This window comes from Hemiscyllium ocellatum, chromosome 31 (assembly GCF_020745735.1).
Source record: "Hemiscyllium ocellatum isolate sHemOce1 chromosome 31, sHemOce1.pat.X.cur, whole genome shotgun sequence".
Taxonomy (NCBI): domain Eukaryota; kingdom Metazoa; phylum Chordata; class Chondrichthyes; order Orectolobiformes; family Hemiscylliidae; genus Hemiscyllium; species Hemiscyllium ocellatum.
This window is the reverse complement of record NC_083431.1, coordinates 54,982,168-55,008,218: the sequence shown is the minus strand read 5'-3', so window position 1 is coordinate 55,008,218 and position 26,051 is coordinate 54,982,168. Positions and strand designations below refer to the sequence as shown.

General features: G+C 41.4%; 1 protein-coding gene across 2 annotated transcripts in view; it reads right to left on the bottom strand.

The window, feature by feature from the left end:
* Nucleotides 1-255: 255 nt before the first annotated feature.
* The window catches only part of cct6a (chaperonin containing TCP1, subunit 6A (zeta 1)), a 41,571-nt gene continuing 15,775 nt past the window's right edge, over nucleotides 256-26,051 (bottom strand). Inside the window, exons 7-14 of one of the 2 annotated variants that reach the window (XM_060847738.1) lie at nucleotides 25,583-25,740; nucleotides 20,291-20,375; nucleotides 16,271-16,367; nucleotides 15,553-15,700; nucleotides 14,485-14,618; nucleotides 4,710-4,812; nucleotides 4,542-4,614; nucleotides 256-649 (exon numbers count right to left, since the gene is read on the bottom strand). In XM_060847738.1, the coding sequence (XP_060703721.1) occupies nucleotides 577-649; nucleotides 4,542-4,614; nucleotides 4,710-4,812; nucleotides 14,485-14,618; nucleotides 15,553-15,700; nucleotides 16,271-16,367; nucleotides 20,291-20,375; nucleotides 25,583-25,740 (871 nt within the window). In that variant the 3' untranslated portion in view covers nucleotides 256-576. The remainder of the gene's footprint in view (nucleotides 650-4,541; nucleotides 4,615-4,709; nucleotides 4,813-14,484; nucleotides 14,619-15,552; nucleotides 15,701-16,270; nucleotides 16,368-20,290; nucleotides 20,376-25,582; nucleotides 25,741-26,051) is intronic. The other variant, XM_060847739.1, reaches the window with a different exon arrangement.

Below are 26,051 nucleotides of genomic sequence, written 5' to 3'. Positions count from 1 at the left end.
TGGAATCTGGGCCTTCTCGTCCAGGGGTTGGGGCTGTACCACTGCCGCAAGGCACATGGTGTAAAAATTAACAATAGATCAAGAAGCTTCCCAATTTGACAACTTGCAGTATTCATAGTCAAGCTTCACACATTGTTATGATGATTTTGCTCTGTTGCTCAATGGAAAAAAAACTACCATGTGCGAAAGAAAATTTACAGACAGAAGTAGATTGCAATTAGTTTTATGTTAAAAACACACCAAGATACTCAAACATCATTTTCAAAACAACTAGGTTTATTCAACAGTTGAATACAAAGATTGGGAAAAAGCTATTTAACAATGTAGATTTTAAAAAATCACCATAAATAACCATGAAACATGAAAGCTTAATGATGTACTGCTAATGTAATTTGTTACTGCTAATGGCTTAACAGCCTCAGTGGAAACACACGTCCTCTGAATATCCTGACAGCCACAGAATTGAAAGCTTCAAACCCAGTTACACTTTTATTTTTCAATCAGTTGGCCACATTATGGTGATATGCTAAATTGAAACTGGAAAAGGTTTGAACTCTAAAGGAATTTCATTTTCATTTAACCTTTCAGAGATGACATACCCGCTCGCATTATTTCATCAACAAGAAGAATATTGCTTGCAATTACAGTACTGAAAAAGAAAAACAAACAAAACTTGTTAAACAGTTCAGTTCAATTATTTCAAGAAAATTCAATACAACCTACTTCAATAGATCAGTAACACATCTTAAAGTAACAACAAGTTTTGATTGCAAATGTTATTTATAATCAACTCAGCATCTAATACTAACTTTTATCTCAGTAATAGATGAGCAAGCTGGTTACAAGTGCTGGTTTGAAAATTTGTTCAAACTTTTAATTACTTTTGAATTACTCAAAGGCCTGGTTGTTTTCTCCACGGAAAACCCTCAGCCAGTTGACTTGCCGTTAACCAATCAGCATTCTTATCTCCCCCATAATAAACTGTTGAGATCACATGAAATTTGACATTGTTGCATTTTCTAGAGTGCAAAATGATGTTTTCAAATCCATTTTCAGCAACATTTCAGTTCAATCCTTAATTCTGAGAAATTATAAACTGCACTAAAGCTGATTCTATATCAACTGATCACGATTTTTATTTTATAAAAATCATAGAACTAACCCCAACAGTACAAATCTATACAGGAAAGCACAAGACAGCTAGAGGGATCACAAACCAAAACAATGCAGTCAGAAAGTTGTGTCAATCTAACTCTTGCAAATGTTCTTGGAAGGGAACTGGCAAGAGTTGGGAACTCCTACATCATCTGTGGGTTAATAATTACAAACACAGTATAACTCCTTGCATACACACTTCTAAAATTACATTTTTTACTGATGATAAAAAGAAAAACAAGACTAAGTTGAACCAGTTATCCTTGGTCACTTCCAGTGCTTTGTTTGTCATTGTGTATTTGGAAGGAATCAAACAAAAATGTTCATAAATTGTAGCAACTGCACTGGAGAATATTGTATGGAGCAATTCATAGTCCCATTTCCCACTCTGCTTATAATAACGTCAGTTTATTCTCAAGGGTTCACTCAATCTCATTTTGAAAAAAAAATCACAGTCTCTGCTTCAACCAACCTTGCAAGCAGTGCTCATTTTGTCGTCAGATCCTCTTCATGTATTTATCAAAACCTTAAAAATTGGATGTCGCCAAGTCCTTGCATCACCAACTAATGAGAAGCGCTTTTCATTGCCTTACATAAATCTGGTATAAATACCCATTAACCTTCTTTGCTAAAACAAACTCCATTTATTTCCAACCTAATCTTCTAAAGCTAAAGCCCCTGAACTCTGGAATCAGTGAAATCTCCTCTGCGCCCTCTCAACTGCCTTCATATTCTTTGAAGTGTGGGGACCAGAATTGCGTAAGAATCTGGGCTGACGTTTAATCAGAGCTTTATACAGTTCTGCATAACTTACCTGCTTTTCTACCCAATATCCCTATTTATGAAATTCAAGCTCTGAATTCTTCACTAATTAATAATATCTCAATATGTTCTGCAAGCTTCAAGGATCTGTGCAAATAAATCCCTCAGGCCACTATGTCCCTGCACACTCCTTTCAACTGTGCTATTTAGTCTAGAATATCTCTCCTTATCCTTATGCCAAAATAAATCACCTCTCACTTACTCATCTCAACTCTGCCACTTGTCAGCTCAATCTCATCTTCCATGTCCTGAGTTGATTTGTGTCATATTCACTGTTTATCCTATCTAACATCCTCCAATCTGAATGATGATTTGCAAGTCACGGTTTATGTCCTATGACTAATAGATGTAAAAACATACGCTATTCAGGAAGTTTCAATTTGGTTACACAGCCAATTTTGTGAAAAGTTAAAAATCTCAACACCAGGTTATAGTCCAACAGGTTTATACTGGAAGCACACTAGCTTTCGGAGCACCACTCCATCAGGTGATAGTGGAGGACACAATTCTAAGGCACAGAATTCATAGCAAAAATTTAGTGTGATGTAACTGAAATTATACTTTGGAAAATATCTTGATTATCTGTTGTCTTTCATCTGTTCGAATACCATGATAGTTTCACTTCTTTCGTGTGTAAATCACAAAACCCTTTTTTTAAAAAAGTTGCATTCTCAGGTTAGCTGTAACAATTGAGTGTTAGCTAGACAATATGTTGAAGGTGTTAGCCCCGTGTTCTCTACCTATGCCATGATGTTTAGATTTATTCTAATCTGAAACGTGAGAGAAGAGTTATACATGAATTCATGCAGTTTTTGAGCAAAGTACAACGTAACTCTGCAAGTACAAATTCACCCCACAAAATGTGCGTGCATGTGGGTCTTTGTCTGTCTGTCTGGGTTGGGGGTTGAGTGTGTGTAATCAGTGTAGTGTGTCTTAAGTCTGTGAGGGGGTGCACATGAGTGTGGGAGTGTGTGTATCTGGGGTGGAGGGGTTGTGAGTGTCTATGAGAGTGAGTTGTATGCGTGTGCATGAGTGTAGTGTGATCTAGGTCTCAGAGGATGCCTGTGAGTGTGTACACGTGTGTCCGTGTGTGTGTGTGTGTGTGTGTGTGTATGTGTATACACACACACACACACGTGGTCACCTGTAATGTGACATGAACCCAAGGTCCCGATTGAGGCCCTCCCTATGGGTACTGAACTTAGCTATCAGCCTCTGCTGCCTGTCCCGAAGTCAACCTTGGAGGATGGCCACCCGAAGGTCCAAGGTCGAATGTCCTGGACCACTGAAGTGTTCCCCAACTAGGAGGGAAACACTCCTGTCTGTTGACTGTTGTGCATCCATCGTCATGTAACACTCTTCTCCCACTTTAAAAAAAGGGTTTTGTGATTTATACATGAAAGAAGTGAAACTATTATGGTATTCGAACAGATGAAAGACTCAACAGACAATCAAGTTATTTTTCAATGTATAATTTCAGTTACATCACACTGTAAATTTTTGTTATAAATTCTGTGCCTTAGAATGGTCTCCTCCACCATCACCGGATGAAGGAGTGGCACTCCGAAAGCTAGTATGCTTCCAATTAAACTTTTTGAACTATAACCTGGTGTTGAGATTTTTTAAACTTTGTACACCCCAGTCCAACACCGGCAACTCCAAATCACTTTTTGTGAAATATTTCCTCCAAGTCCATACAGACAGCATCCATTGCTGTCTTGTACCCAACACTGATGATTTATTTTTTAATAAGTGTGATCTGTTCAAGAATAATCCCCAGCTCTGCATTAACTTGTAGATTGCATAAAAAGTCTCTGAATATCATTTAATGCCATCTATCATGTTCTGCACTCAATGGTTCTCAGGTCATCAAGAAAATATGATTTCCAAGTGATGAATGCATCAGTTGTTTTTGCAAACATGGCTTGAAAGTAGTGGATGAATGCAGTTGATACCTTCTCTGTTGGCTTCGTGTTAACAAGACTTTACGCTGCAATTACCATTTCCAAATATTTTTAATTAAATCCAAATTCCACAATCTGCCACACTGGGATTTGAATCCAGTTCATTACCAGGGTCTCTGGATTAGCAGTCTAACAATAATACCCCCAAGCCACTGACTTCCTGTGTAGTCTCTCTAAATGTACAGAGAAAATCCCATGAAATTCAGAGCAGGAGCTAATTTTGCCAAATCCATAAATAAAGCCAAGTTCACATTAAAATCTGAAACAAAGAAATTGCTGAAAAATCTCAGCAGGTCTGGCAGCATCTGTGCAAAGAAATTGGAATTAATGTTTCGGGTCCAGTGACCCTTCAGAACCAGAAACATTACTGGACCCAACGCATTGACTATGATTTCTCTCCGCACAAGCTGCCAAACCTGCGATTTTCCAGCAATTTGTTTTTGTTTCAGACTTCTAACATCCACAGTTCGTGTTTTTTTTAAACCCCAACATCCATTTTCAGGTGTTTATACTATACCCTTAGCATTCTGCAACATCAATAAAACCTTAAAATCTACACCATGCAATTTCCCAAAACAGAATATCATTGTGTTCACTTACCTGGAATGAAGCAACTGCTTCTTGACATTATAGTTATCCCAAACCCCAGCTTCTCCTGCTAGCATTGGCTCACCTGTAAAAATAGGTGAAATAGGAGATACATTCCAATAGTAAAAGGCTATTGATCACTTTTCTAACAAAATGAATGGGATCTAGATACTAACTTACCAGTGTTCAAGTTTACACCAACAAGCTGGCCAGATTCAGAATATTCTGTCTGAATTTTTACAAGAGTCTCTTGAGGATCATATCCAGAGTTTTGTGCAAGTACCTGAAACAAATGATTATGAAGTACTTATTCTGCAATTATTCTGACTCAAGCATTGTTAGAATGACCGTCTTTTATTTAAATGGAGGTCAAAAGAGGACTGTAAACGAAAACAGAAGAAGAGAGGTTTGGCTTTTTTCCCCAGGTTGGAATCAAGGACAACAGGGCAACAGGACATCAGTTTAAGGTTAGAGGGGAAGCGGAGGGGCAACCTTTTTTTAAACACGGTCGGTGGTACATATATGCAAGCAGAAGTGGTTTAAGTATATTAACCAACATTTAAAGGCATTTATACAAATACGTGAGGTGAATAGGAAAAGTTTACAAGGATATGGGCCAAGTGGAAGGAAATAGAGTTAGCACTGAGAGCATTTTAGTTGGCATGGCCCACTTTGGGCCAAAGGGCTTGTCTCCGTGCTGTAGGACTATGAATTTACAAGACCATTGTGTAGATTATGGTGATGCATTTCAGTCTATTTGAACTTCAAGACTTTTGAAAGATAGGATCCAAGAGGTGCTTTTCCATCTGGAAGCCTGTCCCCAGTGGAGTTCCAAAGGGTTCAATGTCAGGATTCTCACCATTTATACAAATAATTTACACTCAAATATAGCAGGAATGGTCAGCAAGTTGGCAGATATGAAAATTGGAAAAATGGCAATGTTCGTGTCTGTTCCTGGACTGTGAGGCTTGTCAGATGAGTACAAAGTGGAATTCAATTTGGACAAGGATCAGGTTATGCACTTAAACAGGCAAGGGAATCCATGAAGAACAATAAAAGTTGTCTGAGCTGTAGAGTTTTAGTTATGGAGAGAGATCAGACAGACTGGGGTTTGTTTTCTCGAGAGCAATGGAGATTAAGAGAGGAACGTAATTGAAATGTATAAAATTATAAGGGGCATAAATATAGGGTAGACATGAAGAAGCTAATAACCAGGACATGGAAGGGGCAGGCATTTAGAGAAATTAAGCAAAGTTTTTTCCATCAAGAGGTGGTGGTGGCAGATGAAGTCATGGGCATACCATTTGTCTTAGACAACTATCTTCAGGAATTCACCAGCTTGAGTTCTGGATTTCAGAATGTCAGTGGTTGGAATCACTCTTAGAACTGTACAGTACAGCACAGGCCCTTCAGCCCACGATATTGTGCCAAGCATTTATCTTAATCTAAGATCAACCTAACCTATACATCCTTCAATTTACTGCTGTCCATGTGCTTGTCCAACAGTCGCTTACATGTCCCTAATGTCGCTGACTATGCTACCATCACTGGCAGTGCATTCCATGCACCCACCACTCTCTGCATAAAGAACCTACCTCTGATATCACCCCATACCTTCCTCCAATCACCTTAAAATTATGACCCCTCGTGACAGTCATTTCTGCCCTGAGGAAAAGTCTCTGACTATCTACTCTATCTATGCCTCTCATTACTTTATACATCTCTATCAAGTCACCTCTCTTCCTTCTTCTCTCCAGTGTGAAAAGCCCTACCTTCAACCCTTCTTCAAATGACAATCCCTCCAAGCCAGACAACATCCTCTCTAAAGCATCTACATCCTTCATATAATGAGGCAACCAGAACTGGACACAATATTTCAAAAGTGATCTAACCAGACTTGTGCATACATGAGGCAGAGGACATGAAGATCTGATGACAGATTAGAAATATATAAGCAGTCCAAGATAACCAGCCAGCAAAGTCCCTCAAAGGACATGGATAGAGCAGGGACAGGAATAGGTGTTGTAGTCTTCAACATTTAGATGTTTCAATAAGAACAGAAAAGATGGCAAAAAAGGGCGGGGGCATTGTTAGTCAAGGATAATATTACTGCGGCAGAAAGGATGTTTGAGGACTTGTCTACTGAGGTAGTATGGGCTGAGGTTAGAATTAGGAAAGGAAAGGTCACCCTGGTGGGAGTTAGCTATAGGCCTCCAAATAGTTCTAGATAGGTAAAGGAAAGGATGGCAAAGATTCTGAATGGGGTGAAGTTAACAGGGTAGCTGCTATAGGGGCTTTAACTTTCCAAATATTGACTGGAAGTACTATGGTTCAAGTACTTTAGATGGGTCAGCTTTTGTCCCATGTGTCCTGACACTATGTAGACAGGCCAATAAGGGGCGAGGCCACATTGGATATGGTACTGGGTAATGAACCCAGCCAGGTGTTAGATTTGGAGGTAGGTGAGCACTTTGGCGATAGTAATCACAGTACCATTATGTTTACATTCACTTAATACTGCACGGCAACAGTTAAAGCTGGGGGAAAAGGCAATTATGATGTGATTAAGAAAGATTTAGGATGCATAGGATGGGGAGAGAACTGCATGGAAACGGACAAAATTGAAATGTGGAGCTTATTCAAGGAACAGCTACTGCGTATCATTGATTAAGTACGTACTGTCAGGCAGGGATGAAGTGGTAATGTGAGGCAACTGTGGTTTACTAATGACGTTTAATCTCGTCAAGAGGAAGGCAGCGGCTTATGTTGTTATGATGAGATGTGAAAGCTCAGTTAGGGCACTTGAGAGTTACAAGTTAGCTCTCTCTTTCGATCTTTTCTGGCTAAGAGCAGCCAGGGACATAAGTCGTCTTCGGCAAACAGGATCAAGGAAAACCCCAAAGCCTTCTATAAGTTTATCAGAAATAAAAGAATGATTGGAGTAAGATTAGGGATAGTCAAAGACAGTAGTGGGAAGTTGTGTGTGTAGTCAGAAGAGATAGAGGAACTATCAAATGAATATTTTTCTTCAGTATTCACTCTGGAAAAAGACAATGTTGTTGAGGAGAATAGAGAGATACAGGCTACTAGATGAGATTGGGGTTCACAAGGAGGTGGTGTTAGCAATTCTGGAAAGTGTGAAAATAGATAAGTCCCCTAGGATGGATGGGATTTATCCTAATTCTCTGGGAAGCCAGGGAGGAGACTGCCACGCCTTTGGCTTTGACCTTTATGTCATCATTGTCTACAGAAATAGTACCAGAAGACTGGAGGATAGCAAAAGTCTCCTTGTTCAAGGAGAGGAGTAGAGACCACCTTGGTAATTATAGATCAGTGAGCCTTACTTTATTTGTGGGTAAAGTGTTGGAAAAGGCTATAAGAGATAGGACTTATAATAATCATCTAAGAGGAATAAATTGATTAGGGTTAGTCAACATGGTTTTGTGATGGGTAGGTTGTGCCTCATAAACCTCATTGAGTTCTTTGAGAAGGTGACCAAACAGGTGGATGAGGGTAAAGTAGTTGATATCATGTATATGGATTTCAGTCAGGTGTTTGATAAGCTTCCCACGGCAGGCTATTGCACAAAATATGGAGGCATGGGATTGAGGGTGATTTAGTAGTTTGGATGAGAAATTGGCTAGCTGAAAGACGAGGGGGTGGTGGCTGATGGGAAATATTCATCCTGGAATTCAGTTACTTGTGGTGCACCACAAGGTTTGGTTTTGGGGCCACTGCTGTTTGTTATTTTCATAAGTGACCTAGATGAGGGCACAGAAGGATGGGTTAGAAAATCTGTGGATGACACTAAGGTCAGTGGAGTTGTGGACAGTGTGAAGCATGTTGCAAGTTAAACGGGGACACATAAGCTGCAAAGCTGGGCTGAGGGGTGGCAAATGGAATTTAATGCAAAATGAGGTGATTCACTTTGAAAGGACCAACAGGAATAAGGAGTACTGGGCTAATGGAAAGATTCTTGGTAGCATAGATGACCAGGGAGATCTGTATCCACATGCATAGATCCCTGAAAGTTGCCAGCCGGGTTAATAGGGTTGTTAAGGCAGCATATGGCGTGTTAGCTTTTATTGGTAGAGGGATTGAATTTTGGAGCCATGAGGTCATGCTGCAGCTATACAAAACTCTGCAGTATTGCGTATAGTTCTGGTCACCGCATTATGGGAAGGATGGGAGAGCGTTCAGAGAATATTTACCTCAGTGTTGCCTGGTATGGAGGGAAGGTCTTGAGGAAAGGCTGAGGGACTTGAAGCTGTTTTTATTTGAGAGAAGAACAGCGAGAGGTGACCTAATTGAGACATAAGATAATCAAAGGGTGAGATAGGATGAACAGTAAGGGCCTTTTTCCTCGATGGTGATGGCTAGCACGAGAGGACATAGCTTTAAATTGAGGAGTGATAGATATAGGACAGATTTCAGAGGTAGGTTTTTTTACTCAGTAGTAGGGGCATTAAATGCCCTGACTGCAACAGTAGTAGACTCGCCAACTTTAAAGGGTATTTAAATGGTCAGTGGAAAAACATATGGATACAGTTATAGATGTACAGCATGGAAACAGACCCTTCGGTCCAACTCGCCCATGCCGACCAGATATCCCAATCAAATCTAGTCCCACCTGCTAGCACCTGGCCCACATCCCTCCAAACCCTTCCTATTCATATACCTATCCAGATGCCTTTTAAATGTTGCAATTGTACCAGCCTCCACCACTTCCTCTGCCAGCTCATCCATATACGCACCACCCTCTGTGAAAAGGTTGCTCCTTAGGTCTCTCATATCTTTCCCCTCTCACCCTAAACCTATGTCCTCTAGTTCAAGACTCCCCCCAACCCAGGGAAAAGACTTTGTCTATTTATCCAATCCATGTACCTCATGGTTTTAAACGTCTATAAAGGTCACCCCTCAGCTGCCAACGCTCCAGGGGGAAAACAACCCTAGCCTATTCAACCTCTCCCTATGGCTCAAATCCTCCAACCCTGGCAACATCCTTATAAATCTTTTCTGAACCCTTTCAAGCTTCACAACAACTTTCTGATAGGAAGGTGACCAGAACTGCACACAATATTCCAGCAGTGGCCTAACCAATGTCCTGTACTCAATATTCTGACCAATAAAGAAAAGCATACCAATGGCCTATACCTGCTCCTGCATTCCTAATGCCCCTTTTGAATGTCTTAACTGAAATTGCCTGACCACGTAGAGTAATGCATTCCATATCCAAACTACTCTTCACTGTGGAAAAGTTCTCATTACATTTGCTTCTTTTGCAAGTCTGTGCCCTCTCATTCATAATACTTTTACAAACAGCAAATTTCTCCCTATGTACATTTTTCAAGTCTGGGGTCTAGACACTTCAGATCACCCATTCATCTCTCCAAGAGAAACCGTCCCAACTTCTCCAATTTATTGTCATGACAAAAGTGCTATCCCTGGAAGCATACTTCAGGAAACGTTGGAATCTGGAAGTATGGCATCCAGAACAATAGACAATACACCAGTTTAAGTCTTAGAAGTATTTTGAAGATTCATCATACCTGTCTTGCTCTATACTTCAAGCTCTTAAAGCCTACTATGCTACAATGACCTGTGTAATGAAATCTCTCTGGTCAGGTGTTTAAAGCAGTGCCCTTGACTTCATACTGACTGCTCATGATCCTTGTAACAAAATATACTGTCGCACACTTTTCTGCAATTAACCTCACCGGTCATCAACACTCCAATACCTTTCAAGTATCAAACTGTCCTTCAGTTCGTAATTCGTTCAAATTCTGTAACATTTGCAAACTATGAAACTGACCCCTCTCCAAAACTGATAAAAGATTGATAAGGATAGCAAGCAGAGGGTGGGCACTATCAGTGTATTTTTAAATTGGCAATGAATAGTGGAGTGCCACAAGGGTCAGCGTGGAGGCCTCAGCTTTTTAATCATCCATGTTAATGACGTACAAATTGACAGAGACAGGTTTGCTGATGCCAGGCAATAATTAACCTGCGGAGGAGGACACTGACTATAGCTGCAGGCAAGTAAAATGAGCAAACAGCGTGAAGTGTGAAGTCATGGGAACAGAAGAGCAGAATCTCTTCATTAGAAAGAAAAAGACAAGTTTATACAGCTGATGTTCAAGGAGACCTGGGTGCCCTAGTGGAAGGAATACAGAAAGTTAGTATGCAGGTGCAACAGCAGTTAGGAAAGCCAATGTCATAATGACAGCTCTAACAAGTGGATTGAAGTACAGGGAAAAAAAGGTCTTGCTGCAGAACAGTTTAGTGAAACTACATCTGGAATACTCAGTGCAGTGAAGTCTCTAGATTTAAAAGATATACATACATTGGAAATGGTACAGCAAGGGTTCACTAGATTATACTCTGGGATGAGGAGTCTGTCTCATGAGAGGTTGAATAAATTTGGTCAAAGTTCTCTGGAGTTTAGAAAACTAAAAGGTGCTAGCAAGAAGTATGAATAATTGAAAATTGATTGGCTGTGCTGGAAACAACCAATACACCTACACCCCCACATGTTTTGGATGAGAGAGAGATGGCGGGGGGGGGGGGGGGGGGAGAGAGAAAGAGGGGGTGTTCACATTTTTAAATTGTTTCACTCACGTTTACAAGATTCATAAAGTGAAAGTGAAGTCCTCAGCTTGCATCAAGCTGTGCTGGAGGACTGCAACAGGCCCAAGACAGAAATGCTTGAATGGGAACAGGGTGTTCTATTGAAATGGCAGGCGGCTGAAAGGTTGGGATTAATTTTTGTAGTGCTTCTGTTCGCCGAGCTGGAAGTTTTTGTTGCAAACATTTCGTCCCCTGGCTAGGAGACATCATCAGTGCTCTGGAGCCTCCTGCGAAGCGCTTCTTTGATGTTTCTTCCGGCACTTATAGTGGTCTGTCCTTGCCGCTTCCGGGTGTCAGTTTCAGCTGTCCGCTGTAGTGATTGGTATATTGGGTCCAGGTCGATGTGTCTGTTGATGGAGTTTGTGGATGAATGCCATGCCTCTAGGAATTCCCTGGCTGTTCTCTGTCTGGCTTGCCCTACGATAGTAGTGTTTTCCCAGTCGAATTCATGTTGCTTGTTGTCTGAGTGTGTGGCTACTAGGGATAGCTGGTCGTGTCGTTTCGTGCTAGTTGGTGTTCATGTATGCGGATTGTTAGCTGTCTTCCTGTTTGTCCTATATAGTGTTTTGTGCAGTCCTTGCATGGTATTTTATAAACTACATTAGTTTTGCTCATGTTGGGTATTGGCTCCTTTGTTCTAGTAAGTTGTTGTCTGAGCGTGGCTGTTGGTTTGTGTGCCGTTATGAGTCCTAGCCTAGCCAGAGAAACAATAGCCAACCTACTGGACATACATAACAGAAAACAGGAGGCGGAACCTATCAACAAAGACGGCATACTTAAACTACTGGACTTATGCCTCACTACACACTTTACATTCAACAATCGGATATACGAACAAATCAACGGAACACCCATGGGATCACCAATCTCAGGACTCATAGCAGAGGCAGTTATGCAAAGGTTAGAACAAACAGCCCTACCACAAATTCAACCCAAACTCTGGGTCAGATATGCCGATGACACTTCCGTAATCATCAAAAACACGGAAATAGAAAAAACACACCGGATCATCAACGCCACACTCACAGGCATCTGATTCACGAGAGAAGTAGAAAAGGATAGCCAACTCCCATTCCTAGACGTGATAGTACAGAGAACACCGAACGGAGAATTCACCACAAGGGTACACAGGAAAACAACACACACAGACCAAGTCCTAAACTATGAAAGTAATCACCCCAACACACACAACCGAAGCTGCATCAGGACACTATTCAAAAGAGCTACAACACACTGCAGTACACCAGAACTGCAAAAAGAGGAAGAGGAACACCTATACAAAAACGGATACCCGCGTAACTTTATCAACAGATGCCTAAGAGATAGACCACGGAACGAAGACATGCCACAACCAAAAGGACTAGCCACACTACCATACATCAGGAGCGTTTCAGAACTGACAGCCAGACTACTGCGACCCCTAGGACTCATAACGGCACACAAACCAACAGCCACGCTCAGACAACAACTTACTAGAACAAAGGAGCCAATACCCAACATGAGCAAAACTAATGTAGTTTATAAAATACCATGCAAGGACTGCACAAAACACTATATAGGACAAACAGGAAGACAGCTAACAATCCGCATACATGAACACCAACTAGCCACGAAACGACACAACCAGCTATCCCTAGTAGCCACACACTCAGACAACAAGCAACATGAATTCGACTGGGAAAACATTACTATCAAAGGGCAAGCCAGACAGAGAACAGCCAGGGAATTCCTAGAGGCATGGCATTCATCCACAAATTCCATCAACAGACACATCGACCTGGACCCAATATACCAATCACTACAGCGGACAGCTGAAACTGACACCCGGAAGCGGCAAGGACAGACCACTATAAATGCCGGAAGAAACATCAAAGAAGCGCTTCGCAGGAGGCTCCAGAGCACTGATGATGTCTCCTAGCCAGGGGACGAAACGTTTGCAACAAAATACTTCCAGCTCGGCGAACAGAACCACTACAACAAGCACCCGAGCTACAAATCTTCGCACAAACTTTGAATTAATTTTTGTTTTTACACTGTGTTATGCAAAGTTGTCACCCAGTCTGTGTTTCAGCTTTCCAGTGTAGAGATCCCCATTGAGTATATAGTAGATTTTTTATATATATTAAATATAATAGATTAATATTAAATATAGTAGATTAGATTTTTATATATATATATATATATATATAATAGATTAGATTGAATCCCTGCTTCACCTTGAAGCCTTTGGATAGTGACAGAATGTTGATAAAGGAAGGAGACCTTATGATTCGTGGTAGCATCCCAGATATGCTATTTGTCTAATGGACTGCTTTTTGAACTTGCCTGCTTTCACTGTGCAAAAGGACATCCACTTTGTACACTCAAATTTCCTCTAATAAGTCGCCATCTTTATCATACTCCTCTTTTTTGCTTTTCACACCGAAGTGCAGCTCTAAAATAATCCAAAGCTGAGGCAAATGTTTATAGTTCTGGGAACCACATGATAGGAAAGATGGAGCATATCGAAGAGTACAGAAGCATTCTACAAGAATGATTCCAGGGATGAAAAACTTCAAGGATAGACTGAAGTAGTTAGGACTGTTCTTATTGCAAAGAATGCAGCTGAGGGGAGATCTCAGGAAGTTTTCAAAATCACAAGTGTGCAGATAGAATCGATAGGGAGAAGCTGTTCATGATCATAAAAATGACGTAAGTGTAGGTGAAGCAATCAGATCATCCATGAACTTAATGACGAGAGATACAGGTCCAAGGAGCCAAGTACCACCTTCTCCAATGTTTGTAACTAAGACTACATTTTCAATCTGAGTGCTAAGGGATACACCAAATGAGCAAAAGAATCTGAAGTCCAAGATCAGCAGTGATTGTACTAAATGGCAGCAGAGGCTTAACCGGTCATTTTGATCTACACCCGCTCTGCTTTTTTTTTACTTACTCAAAATCTGAGAGAAAATTGAGAACAATTTCCTATGAAATTGTTTTCGACATTAGTTTCTCATTTCTTGGGCACTCAAATCAGAATAAAACCTTTGAGTTCTGAGCAAAGGTCACCAGATCTGAAACATTAACTCATTTCTCTTCATAGATGCTGCCAGACCTGCTGAGCTTTTCCAGCAATTGCTACTTTTATAAAACCTTTTCAGACCACTTCACAGATTAAAACAGTGAACTGCAATTCCTATTTACAGCAGAAAGCCTCACAGTCCTACAATCCTTTCTTTAAAATCATAAATACTCCCAATAAATTGTTGTCTGGCCATGAGGCAAAGAATACATTGAGAAGTGCAATCGGTTCAAAACTGAAGCATAAAAAACAGGAGCCACTTACCTTGGGAATAATCAACAGAGCATCTGCAAATGCTTGCACTCCCAACTGTGCTCTACCCTTCACATTGGCCTTGTGTTTGATCAAACCGTCTGCTACCGCAACTTCAAATGCACCTGCACCTGCCACTACACAACCTAAAAGACAATGAATACTAACTTCACTATCATTTCATTTGATGACACATGAATGCATTCCTAAATGCATTTAGTAACCATGCTTGATAGCACGTTACTGAAACAACGATGAAGTATCAATCTCTTGACTGGAGGTGGTGCAATAAGCTCATCAATGGCATATTAAGAATAAAAACAAAAAGTAGCAAAACTTGGCATAACTGAATACTCTTAAGCTTTAGCATGAGTATTAGACAGGCAGGGAGGCAGCGATTGGTGGCTGCCAATACCCATCATCTCATACAATCAGAATTCTTAGTGCAGGAAGAGGTCATTCAGCCCATCGAGTCTGCAACAATCCTTTGAATGGCATCCTTCCCATCCCCATCCTATCCCAATAATCCTCATTTGCCATCGCCTGTTTCCACACTAAGTAATCTAAATAATCCAATCTAATCCCACCTAACCTGCACATTCCTGGACACTGCAGAACAATTTAACATTGTCAATCCACCTAACCTGCAGGTTTTTGGACTGTGGGAGGAACTGACACCACCCAAAGGAAACCTAAAGAATGTCTGGAGTTTGCACAGTCACCCAAGGCTGGAATCAAATCCAGGTTCCTGGCATTGTGCTAACCATGGAACCACAGGGCTGCCCAAAACACAAGTCAAAACCTCTTCGATCTTTCTTCACATCATACCACAAGATACATTTTTAGAACTTGCAACTGAAGAGAGACCAATGCCACTAATTATAATGAAGCTTTCAATCATTAAAATATTATGGTTATCACATTCTGTTTCAGTACATTGTATCTGATACACTCAGGTTTACCTTCTACATGAGATAAGCTCAGGCACCACTTCACATCAATTCAGGATCTCAACACCGCATCAGAAACTGTACCTAATTTAGTATTTATACTACAGACTTCAATCATTTAGTCACTTGCCATCCTCAATTGCATTCTTCACAGCACGCAAACCATCACGGACTGCATCTTTGATTTGTGTTAAAGTGTGCTTGTTTGGCCCCTTGAGAAGCAATGTCACTGACCGAGGATTATCACATTGCTCCACGAAAGTGAACTTCTCTTCACCCTGAGCACAAGAGAAAATATTACATTAGTGTAACACAAGGTTCTATTTTCAACATTAAAACGTGGGACATTAAATAGAGAATTTTGCAAATATTCATCTGCAGAGAATGAAGCAATTGAAGAGATTACACTATATTTTAGTGAGAAAGAAAAACATGGGCTTGAAGGAAGTTTTTCTTGAAGGCACCCTGTTCTGAAGAGAATCTTTTACATCTACTCACAGAAGCAAACATGACTTTAGATACATCCCATTTGCAAATTGCAATGTATAATAATGCAACAGTCCCTTCAAAATGTTTATACTCAATCCTCTGGAGAAAAATGAAACTCAATCTGATTGAAGCAGGAGTGCTCCTACTCAAAGGTGACACCTATTGTCAAACACTTGCCTGCATTCTCTTCAATGTTCTAAATATACAGTCAGTCAAGGCCTATTTTCAAGCTATTGCTACAACTGACAGCTAAATTTTAAATGTGCTGAAAAATCCATTGAATGGAAGTGTCTACTTTTACATCGAATTATTAGTTTAAACGAATACTGTGACAGAAAAAGCCAAGAAGTACCACGTACCAAAGTGTGCTCATACACAAGTCCAGCATGTCCCAAGCACTCTGGAGTGAGATCCTCCACAGAATTCATGGCAATACCTCCACAAGCAAGCGTCAGCCTGACATATTCAAAAGAACATTGACAGTCAAGACCCAGGAGTTCCAACAGTTTTAATTTTGCATTTATAGAAAACAGTCATTCAATGACAGGTTCAAAAAGGTCAATGCTTCAACCACAAAATATTTTGTAATACGGGGAAATGGCATTTCATAATGAATACAACTTTAATATTCTACATATGCTGCTTGTTAAACAGGCAATAATCTCGATTTTCATGAAAATTCATTGACCAGAAATGTAAATCATCTTGAAGGATCCAAGACAAGGTTCACAATCATTAAACGCCTTTAGTGAAATAGCCAATTGCCACAACCACATCCCCTTCCAATGGCTATTTTCCAGCTCTGTCAAGTTGTTTGATATTTACAGAATGGAATTATGTTAAGGACTTGATAAAATTGTGAAATGCATTGTACGAAAGAACATTTTCTTTAAACCTCTTCCAGAAGGCATATGACAAGTTACTTCACAAAAGTAACAAGCCTTGATAGAGATTTGGCTGACGGACAGGAAACAGCAAGTAGGCATAGAGAGTTCTTATTTCAGGTTGACAGCTTATGACTAGTGGGGTTCTGCAGGAATCAGTGCTGAGATCACACTCCTAACAATACAAAGGAACCTCGACTATCTGAACGACACGGGTGGAGAGTATAATGTTCGGATAACAATTTAGCCAAACATCAGGACCTTGAAACCTTGTTTGGATAATCCGAAATTCGGATAATTAAATGACGGATAATCAAGGTTCCTCTAAATAGATTAAAGGCTTGGAGAAAGGAAGTAAATGTACTGTAGTCAAATTTGCAGATAACAGAAAAATACATGGAAAGACAGGTTGAGAAGGGGATACAAAGTTGAGAAATGCACTGATCAGTTTAGTCAGTGGGCAAAAAGTTGGCAAATGAATTTGGGAAATGTGAAGTTGTTCAGTTTGGAACAGGGAAGGAACAGACAGCATTTTTTAAATGGATAAAAATTGCAGAAAGCTACATGGAGACCAGGGGTGGGGAGAGCACTTATGATCACATTGAAACATTCAATATTCTTAAGCGGCTTCACAGGGTAAATGCTGAGAGGACAATTCCACTCATGAGTCTAGGACCAGACAACAGATTCAGATGATGTAGCAGCAATTTAAGACGGAGGGGAGGAGGAAGTTCTTGAGAGCTGGATGTCTTTGGAGCTCCATGACACAGCTATGCAGACAGAGTTCTCGTTTATAATTGATCAGTATGGAATCAAAGGTTGTGGGGAAAAGGCAGAAAAATTGAAGTGAAGTGTAGAGTGTTGGATCAGCTTTCATATTGAATAGAGGACCAGACTCAACAGTTGAAAAACCTACTCCTATTTCTTGTGGTCTCTCCACATCCCTCTCCTTCAAGATAGTTATACACTACAGAAACAGACCCTTCAGTCCAACTATCCATGCCAACCAGACATCCCAATCTGATCTAGTCCCATTTGCCAGCATTTGGTTCATATCCCTCTTAAACCCTTCTTATTCTATACCCAACTAAATACCTTTCAAATGTTTAATTTTACTCACCTTCACCACATCCTCTGGCAACTCATCCCATACATGCAACACCTTCTATGTGAAAAACCTACCTCAGTTTATTTTTAATTCTTTCCCCTCTCACCTTTAACCTATGCCCTCCAGATCTAGACTCCTGCACCAAGAAAAAAAAATGTGGCTATTCAGGCCAGTGATGTCCCTCAATTTTATAAACATGAGAAGCCCCGCCACCCTGTCTCCGATACTCCAGGGAAAAATAGCCCCAGCTTATTCAGCCTCTCCCCAACGCTCAAACCCTTCAACCTGGCAACATCCTTGTAACCTTTTTCAAAACCTTTCAAGTTTCACAATATCATTCTTATAGCAGGACAACCAGGATTGAATGCATTATTCGAAAAGTGGCCTCAATGTCCTGCAGAGTTGTAGCATGACATCCCAACTCCAACACAATATTTAGACTAATGAAGGTAAGTATGCCAAATGCCTTTTTCACCAGACTATGTAGCTGCGACTCCACTTTCAATAAACTATCCACCTGCATCCTTAAGTTTTTGTTCAGCAACACTCCCATTAACTGTACAAGTCCTCATTTGACATACCAAAATGTTACAACTTACATTTATCTAAATTAAATTGCATGTGCCACTCCTTGGCCCACTGGCCCATCTGATTAAGTACTGTTGTATTTCAAGATAACTTTCATTGTCCACACCTCCACCTATTTTGGTTCCACCTACAAACTATCCCTCCTTTATGCATATTCAAATCATTTGTAGAACTAATGAACAAAAGTGGATCCAGTACTGATCTCTGTGGCACACCACTTCAATCCAAAAACAACACTCTGCCCCCAACTTTAAGTCAACTTGCAAGCTCCCCCTGGATCCCATGTGATCTACCCTCACTAACGTGCAGAACGTTGTTAAATGCTTTGCTGACGTCCACATAAACACCACCGCTCTGCCTTCAACAATCTTTTTTGGGGAGATTGAGACACATTATTTCAAATGCACAAAACTATGCTGACTCTGTCTAATCAATCCTTGCCTTTCCAAGCATGTAAATCCTGTCTCAGAATTTCCTACAACAACTTACCCAGCACTGGTCTATAGTTACCCAGCTTTCCCTTACAGCATTGGTGCCATTATTTGCGCACATTAGCCAACCTAATGTCTCCCAGTACCTATAGAGCGGCTATAGGGGCTACAAGTATCTCAACAAAAAGGCCCAGCAATTTCTTCCCTACCTTCCAGCAAAGTTCTGGGATACATTAATCAGGTGCCATGGATTTATCTTTCTTTATGCATTTTAAGAAATCCAGCACCTCTTGTGATATCAACCTTTTAAGACATTTATTTGTCCAAGTTCCCTCGTTTCCATATCCTTCTCCACACAAAATATTTCTTTAGTTTCTCAGCCATCTCCTGTGGTTCCACACACAGATGGCCTTGTTGATTCAAAAGGGGACATACATTTAAAAGGAGACAGGAGAAAGTTTTTATAAAGGACAAGGGGCCACTTTTTTCCCCACAGTGCTTCATGTGTGGATTGAACTGCCAAAAGTAGTAGTCAATGTAGATATAATTGCAACATTTCAAAGACATTTGAAGAAGTACATGAATAGGAAATGTTTGGAGAGATATGGGCCAAACGCAGGCAAGCGTAACAGTCTAATTTGGGAACATGGTCAGCGTGGACTAGTTGAATCGAAGGGTCTGTTTCCTGGCTGTATCACCCTATGTCAGATAGTTGTTATAAAAATAGGATTCTAACAGTAGGGGATTTTAACTTTCCAAGCATGTTCCTTAAAACATACCTGTGACTAAACTTTAAATTCTCTCCAGTATAAGATGACTGTGTCAAATGTTTTTAAAGTCAATTGGGCTACAGCAAGACACTACATAAATTTGTTAAACAAAAGAACTTCAAATCACTGCTGGTGTACTTAATAGCATCTTTGTCATGTCAGTATTCTGTTCTTCCAAGACAAAAGCATTTAAGCACATTCTGCAAAGACAAGCCTTCAGGAGGCCTGATCAAAGAGAAAAAAAAAATCGAGCAATTTGTTAATTTTTTTTGCAGAAATAACACAATGTAGACAGGAAATCTATAAAAAGTTATTTTAAGACTAATGGCCCATTACACAGTCATTAGCTTCTCATTATTTCACGAACTACAATCAGCCTGCTCTCTAGAGCATTAGCTTGAGGATATTCAGAGCCAACTGGTATGACTGATCAAAAAGTTCCAGTTCAAATAATGAGTCAAAACATCTAGGCAGTGGATCTATCAGAGTGCTGATTTTGTTCCAAACTGTGTAAGAGTACCTTATTTCTGTGTGACAACAGCCATATGTGATATTAATATATGATTACATTATATTGCATGCATTTAATAGAACCAACCTCTCCATATTTCGCCGCTTTGCTCTCCTCAGTGCCACAATACCTTCTTTTGCAAATGCATCTAGTGATAATGGATCGACACCCTACCAAGTCAAAATTAAAATCAAATTAGATTTGATTAAAAAATCTAATGGGAATTGCAAAATAATGACAATCAGGCTGGGGAAAATAAATCTACAGTAGCACTTAATTACAACATTAAAGGGAACTTATAAACTACACTAAAATATGCAAATAGAGACAACAGTTGAATCAAACCAAGTGCCCTATCACATTTATTCAAAAAGAGGATGCACAGCAGTAGAGTGCAGGTGCAAATATCCATTATCTTTCAGATTGTTATTGTAAGCTATTTTAGAAGAAAAAGATACCTTTCAAGAAAGGGATAAAGTATTTCTCTCTCGACGGAGCAGGTAACGGCTGTCTGGTGGTGTTGTTTTTAAGTCGCGGTATAGTCCAGTTATTGTTTCTTTTAACGGCTAAAATTCAAAGTTTTTTTAAGCGCCTAGCGGACCCGGAAGCTGGTACCACGCTAGCTTACCTGGGAAGGTTTTTTTCTCTTATAAAAGCGCGCAGGCGAGGATCCCGAGGCACTACAGGGATAGAGCCTCCCACCCGCCCTTCTCCTCTAACCTAATAATAAGACCCATTGTGGTAAGCAGGTAAGTGCTGCATTTTGCTTGTTTGTTTTTTTTCATCTAGTTTTTTAAAGTTTACCTTTTAGAGGGATGGCAGCGAAGGCAGTGCAATGTTCCTCTTGCAACATGTATGAGGTGAGGGAAGCCATTAGCGTCCCTGCTGATTACACTTGCAGGAAGCGCACCCATCTCCAGCTCCTCCAAGACCGTGTTAGGGAACTGGAGCTGGAGTTGGATGAACTACGGATCATTCGGGAGGCAGAGGTGGTCATAGATCAGAGCTTTAGGGAAGTAGTTACTCCGAAAGTTATAGACAGATGGGTGACAGTGAGGGGGAGTGGGAGGAAGCAGCCAGTGCAGAGACCCCCTGCGGCCGTTCCCCTCAATAACAAGTATACCGTTTTGGATGCTTGTGGGGGGGACGACTTACCAGGGGTAAGCAATGAAGATCAGGCCTCTGGCACGGAGCCTGTCCCCGTTGCTCAGAAGAGAAGGGTGGAGAAAGGTAGAGCGATAGTTATTGGGGACTCAATAGTGAGGGGCACAGATCGGCGGTTTTGCGGGGGCGACAGAGACTCACGATTGGTATGTTGCCTCCCAGGTGCAAGGGTACGTGATGTCTCTGATCGTGTTTTCCGGGTCCTTAAGGGGGAGGGGGAGCAGCCCCAGGTCGTGGTCCACGTTGGCACCAACGACATAGGTAGGAAGAGGGGTGAGGATGTTAGGCAGGCTTTCAGGGAGCTAGGTTGGAAGCTCAGAGCTAGAACAAACAGAGTTGTTGTCTCTGGTTTGTTACCCGTGCCATGTGATAGAGAGTCGAGGAATAGGGAGAGAGAACAGTTAAATGCGTGGTACAGGAGGGAGGGATTCCGGTTTCTGGACAACTGGGGTTCTTTCTGGGGAAGGTGGGACCTCTATAAACAGGATGGTCTCCACCTGAACCTAAGGGGCACCTGCATCCTTGGTGGGAGGTTTGCTAGTGCTCTTTGGGAGGGTTTAAACTAACTCTGCAGGGGGATGGGAACCTGGACTGTAGCTTTAGGGTAAAGGACCTTGAGTGTAGGGAGGTTAGGAACAAGGCATCGATCTCGAAGGAGGGTGCCTGTAAACAGAAGGGTGGATTGAAGTGTGTATACTTCAATGCCAGAAGTATAAGACATAAAGGTAGGTGAACTTGCAGTGTGGGTTGGTACCTGGGACTTCGATGTTGTGGCCATTACAGAGACGTGGGTAGAACAGGGACAGGAATGTCTATTGCAGGTTCCAGGGTTTAAATGTTTTAGTAGGGTCAGAGGTGGGGGTAAAAGAGGGGGAGGTGTGGCATTGCTTGTCAAGGATAGTATTACAGCGGTGGAAAGGACAATGGAGGAAGACTTGCCACCTGAGGTAGTTTGGGCTGAGGTTAGAAATAGGAACGGTGAGGTCACCCTGTTAGGAGTTTTCTACAGGCCTCCTAATAGTTCGAGAGACGTAGAGGAAAGTATTGCAAGGATGATTCAGGAGAAGAGTGAAAGTAGTAGGGTGGTTATTATGGGGGACTTTAACTTCCCAGATATTGACTGGGAAAGCTATAGCTCGAGTTCGTTAGATGGGTCAGTGTTTGTTCAATGTGTGCAGGAGGGTTTCCTGACACAATATGTAGACAGGCCAACAAGAGGTGAGGCCATACTGGATTTGGTTCTAGGTAATGAACCAGGCCAGGTGTTAGACTTGGAGGCAGGTGAGCACTTCAGGGACAGTGACCACAACTCGGTGACTTTTACTCTAGTGATGGAGAGGGATAAGTGTGCACTGCAGGGCAAGAGTTATAGCTGGGGGCAAGGAAATTATGATGCGGTGAGGCATTACTTAGGATGCGTGGATTGGAAAATTAGACTTCAAGGGAAGAACACAAATGATATGTGGAGATTGTTCAAGGAACAGCTAATGGGTGTCCTTGATAAGTATGTACCAGTCAGGCAGGGAGTGAAGGGTCTTGTGAGGGAGCCGTGGTTTAATAAGGAATTGGAATCCCTTGTGAAAGGGAAGAGGGCGGCCTATGTAAAGATGAGGCGTGAAGGTTCAATTAGGGCGATTGAGAGTTAAGGTAGCCAGGAAGAATCTAAAGAGAGAGCTAAGAGCCGCGAGAAGGGGACATGAAAAGTCCTTGGTTGGTAGGATTAGGGAAAACCCAAAGGCTTTCTATAGATATGTCAGGAATAAAAGGATGACTGGGTTGGTATCGGTCCAGTCAAGGATATTAGTGGGAAGTTGTGCGTGGAGGCGGAGGAGATTGGAGAGACGCTAAATCAATACTTTTCGTCAGTATTCACTCAGGAACAGGACATTGTTGCTGATGTGAATATTGAGTCACAAGTAATTAGAATGGATGGCCTTGAGGTATGTAGGGAAGAGGTCTGGGGAATACTGGAAAGGGTGAAAATAGATAAGTCCCCTGGGCCTGATGGCATTTATCCTAGGATCCTCTGGGAAGCTAGGGAGGAGATAGCGGAGCCATTGGCCTTGGTTTTTATGTCGTCGTTGTCAACGTGAATAGTGCCAGAAGACTGGAAGATAGCGAATGTGGTCCCCTTGTTCAAGAAGGGGAGCAGGGACACCCCTAGTAACTATAGGCCAGTAAGTCTCACTTCTGTTGTGGGCAAAGTCTTAGAGAGAATTGTAAGGGATAGGATTTATGAACATCTGGATAGGAATAATGTGATCAAGGATAGTCAGCATGGTTTTGTGAAGGGCAGGTCGTGCCTCACAAACCTTATTGAGTTCTTTGAGAAGATGAGCAAGGAGGTGGACAAGGGTCAAGCAGTAAATGTGGTGTATATGGATTTTAGCAAGGCGTTCGATAAGGTACCCCATGGCAGGCTACTGCAAAAATTATGGAGGTATGGCACTGAGGGTGCATTAGAAGCTTGGATTAGGAACTGGCTGGCTGGAAGGAGACAGAGGGTAGTAGTTGTTGGTAAAGGTTCATCTTGGAGCACAGTTACTAGCGGTGTTCCACAAGGATCTGTTTTGGGACCATTGCTGTTTGTCATTTTTATAAATGACCTGGAGGAGGGGCTTGAAGGCTGGGTGAGCAAGTTTGTGGATGACAATAAAGTCGGTGGAGTTGTGGACAGCGAAGAAGGATGTGGCAGGTTACAGCGGGATATAGATAAGTTGCAGAGCTGGGCAGAAAGGTGGCAAATGGAGTTTAGATTAGACTTACAGTGTGGAAACAGGCCCTTCGGCCCAACAAGTCCACACCGACCCGCCGAAGCGCAACCCACCCATACCCCTACATTTTACCCCTTACCTAACACTACGGGCAATTTAGCTTGGCCAATTCACCTGACCAGCACATCTTTGTGACCGTGGGAAGAAACCGGAGCACCCGGAGGAAACCCACGCAGACACGGGGAGAACGTGCAAACTCCACACAGTCAGTCGCCTGAGTCGGGAAATGAACCAGGGTCTACAGGCGCTGTGAGGCAGCAGTGCTAACCACCGTGCCACCGTTTAATGTAGCTAAGTGTGAAATCATTCACTTTGCTAGGAGTAACAAGAAAATGGATTACTGGGCTAATGGTAGGCTACTTGGTAGTGTGGATGAGCAGAGGGATCTTGGTGTCCATGTACACAGATCTCTGAAAGTTGCCACCCAGGTAAATTGTGCTGTGAAGAAGGCATATGGTGTACTGGGCTTTATTGGTAGAGGAATTGAGTTCCGGAGTTCTGAGGTCATGTTGCAGTTATATAAGACTCTGGTGCGGTCTCATCTGGAGTATTGTGTGCAGTTTTGGTCGCCATACTATAGGAAGGATGTGGAGGCACTGGAACAGGTGCAGAGGAGGTTTACCAGGATGTTGCCTGGCATGGTAGGAAGATCGTATGAGGAAAGGCTGAGGCAATTGGGGCTGTTCTCATTGGAGAAAAGAAGGTTTAGGGGAGATTTGATAGAGGTGTACAAGATAATTAGGGGTTTAGATAGGGTTGACAGTGAGAACCTTTTTTCCGCATATGGAGTTAGCTGTTACTAGGGGACACAGCCTTAAATTAAGGGGTGGTAGGTATAGGACAGATGTTAGGGGTAGATTCTTTACTCAGCGAGTTGAGAGTTCATGGAATGCCCTGCCAGTATCAGTGGTGGACTCTCCCTCCTTATGGTCATTCAAGCGGGCATTGGATAAGCACATAGAGGTTATTGGGCTAGTGTAGGTTAGGTAGGCTTCGGTCGGCGCAACATCGAGGGCCGAAGGGCCTGTACTGCGCTGTATTTTTCTAATGTTCTATGTTCTATTTTCTAGCTTTCACTGAGAAAAATATTGAGACAATTTCCATCATTAAGTCAAGAAATTAGAACATCTGAAAATAAAATGAGCCAAGGCAGGAGTTAAGAAATCCAGCTGATTCTTTTCTGCTGGTGATGTAAAATAGAACATTAATATTCTATTTTACAAGTGTTGTCCAGTAAGCCCAACTAAAAAACATGTAAAAGTTAAATTAAACAATTTGCTGATATAGTCATCTGAAGTAAAGGCTAGTTAAGGGGAGGTAATTTTAAAAAATTACAAATGACGACTGTTAGGAGTCTTCATAAATCTTCACAGGAGTGAAGGGGAGGGACCAAGGTTTGCAAGACACAAAGCATAATGAAGTTATAGCAAAGTACTCCCCTTTTGATTAATAACTACAAATCCCTTAGTAGATTCACCACAAACTTTTCTCTTCAGTGATATAATTTTGTTAACTCTGTCTTCGATGAATTTCCTCTCAGCTTGCACAAACTTTTCCCTTTCATCAGCACTTTTGTAGAAGAATCCAGAATTTACTTCTCTGGGAACAAACAAATATGTCAGTGCTGCAGTTTATTCAAAAGGTAAAATGCCAATTGAGTAAAAGCTATATCAAGACTAATTCAGGACAATAATTGATAGTCATAAGAATTTAACATCAAAACAATACACCAGACACCATTCAGAATATCATTATACAGATTAAGACAATTATGATCTTTAGGTGATTATAGAAAATTGTAGAGCCTAAACACTACTAAGTTTCCACATTTAACATTGCCTGATTCTGGCCAATTCAGCTGAAAGCTTAATTTATGACTTGTTTATTTAAAAACACTTCAGACCTCGACT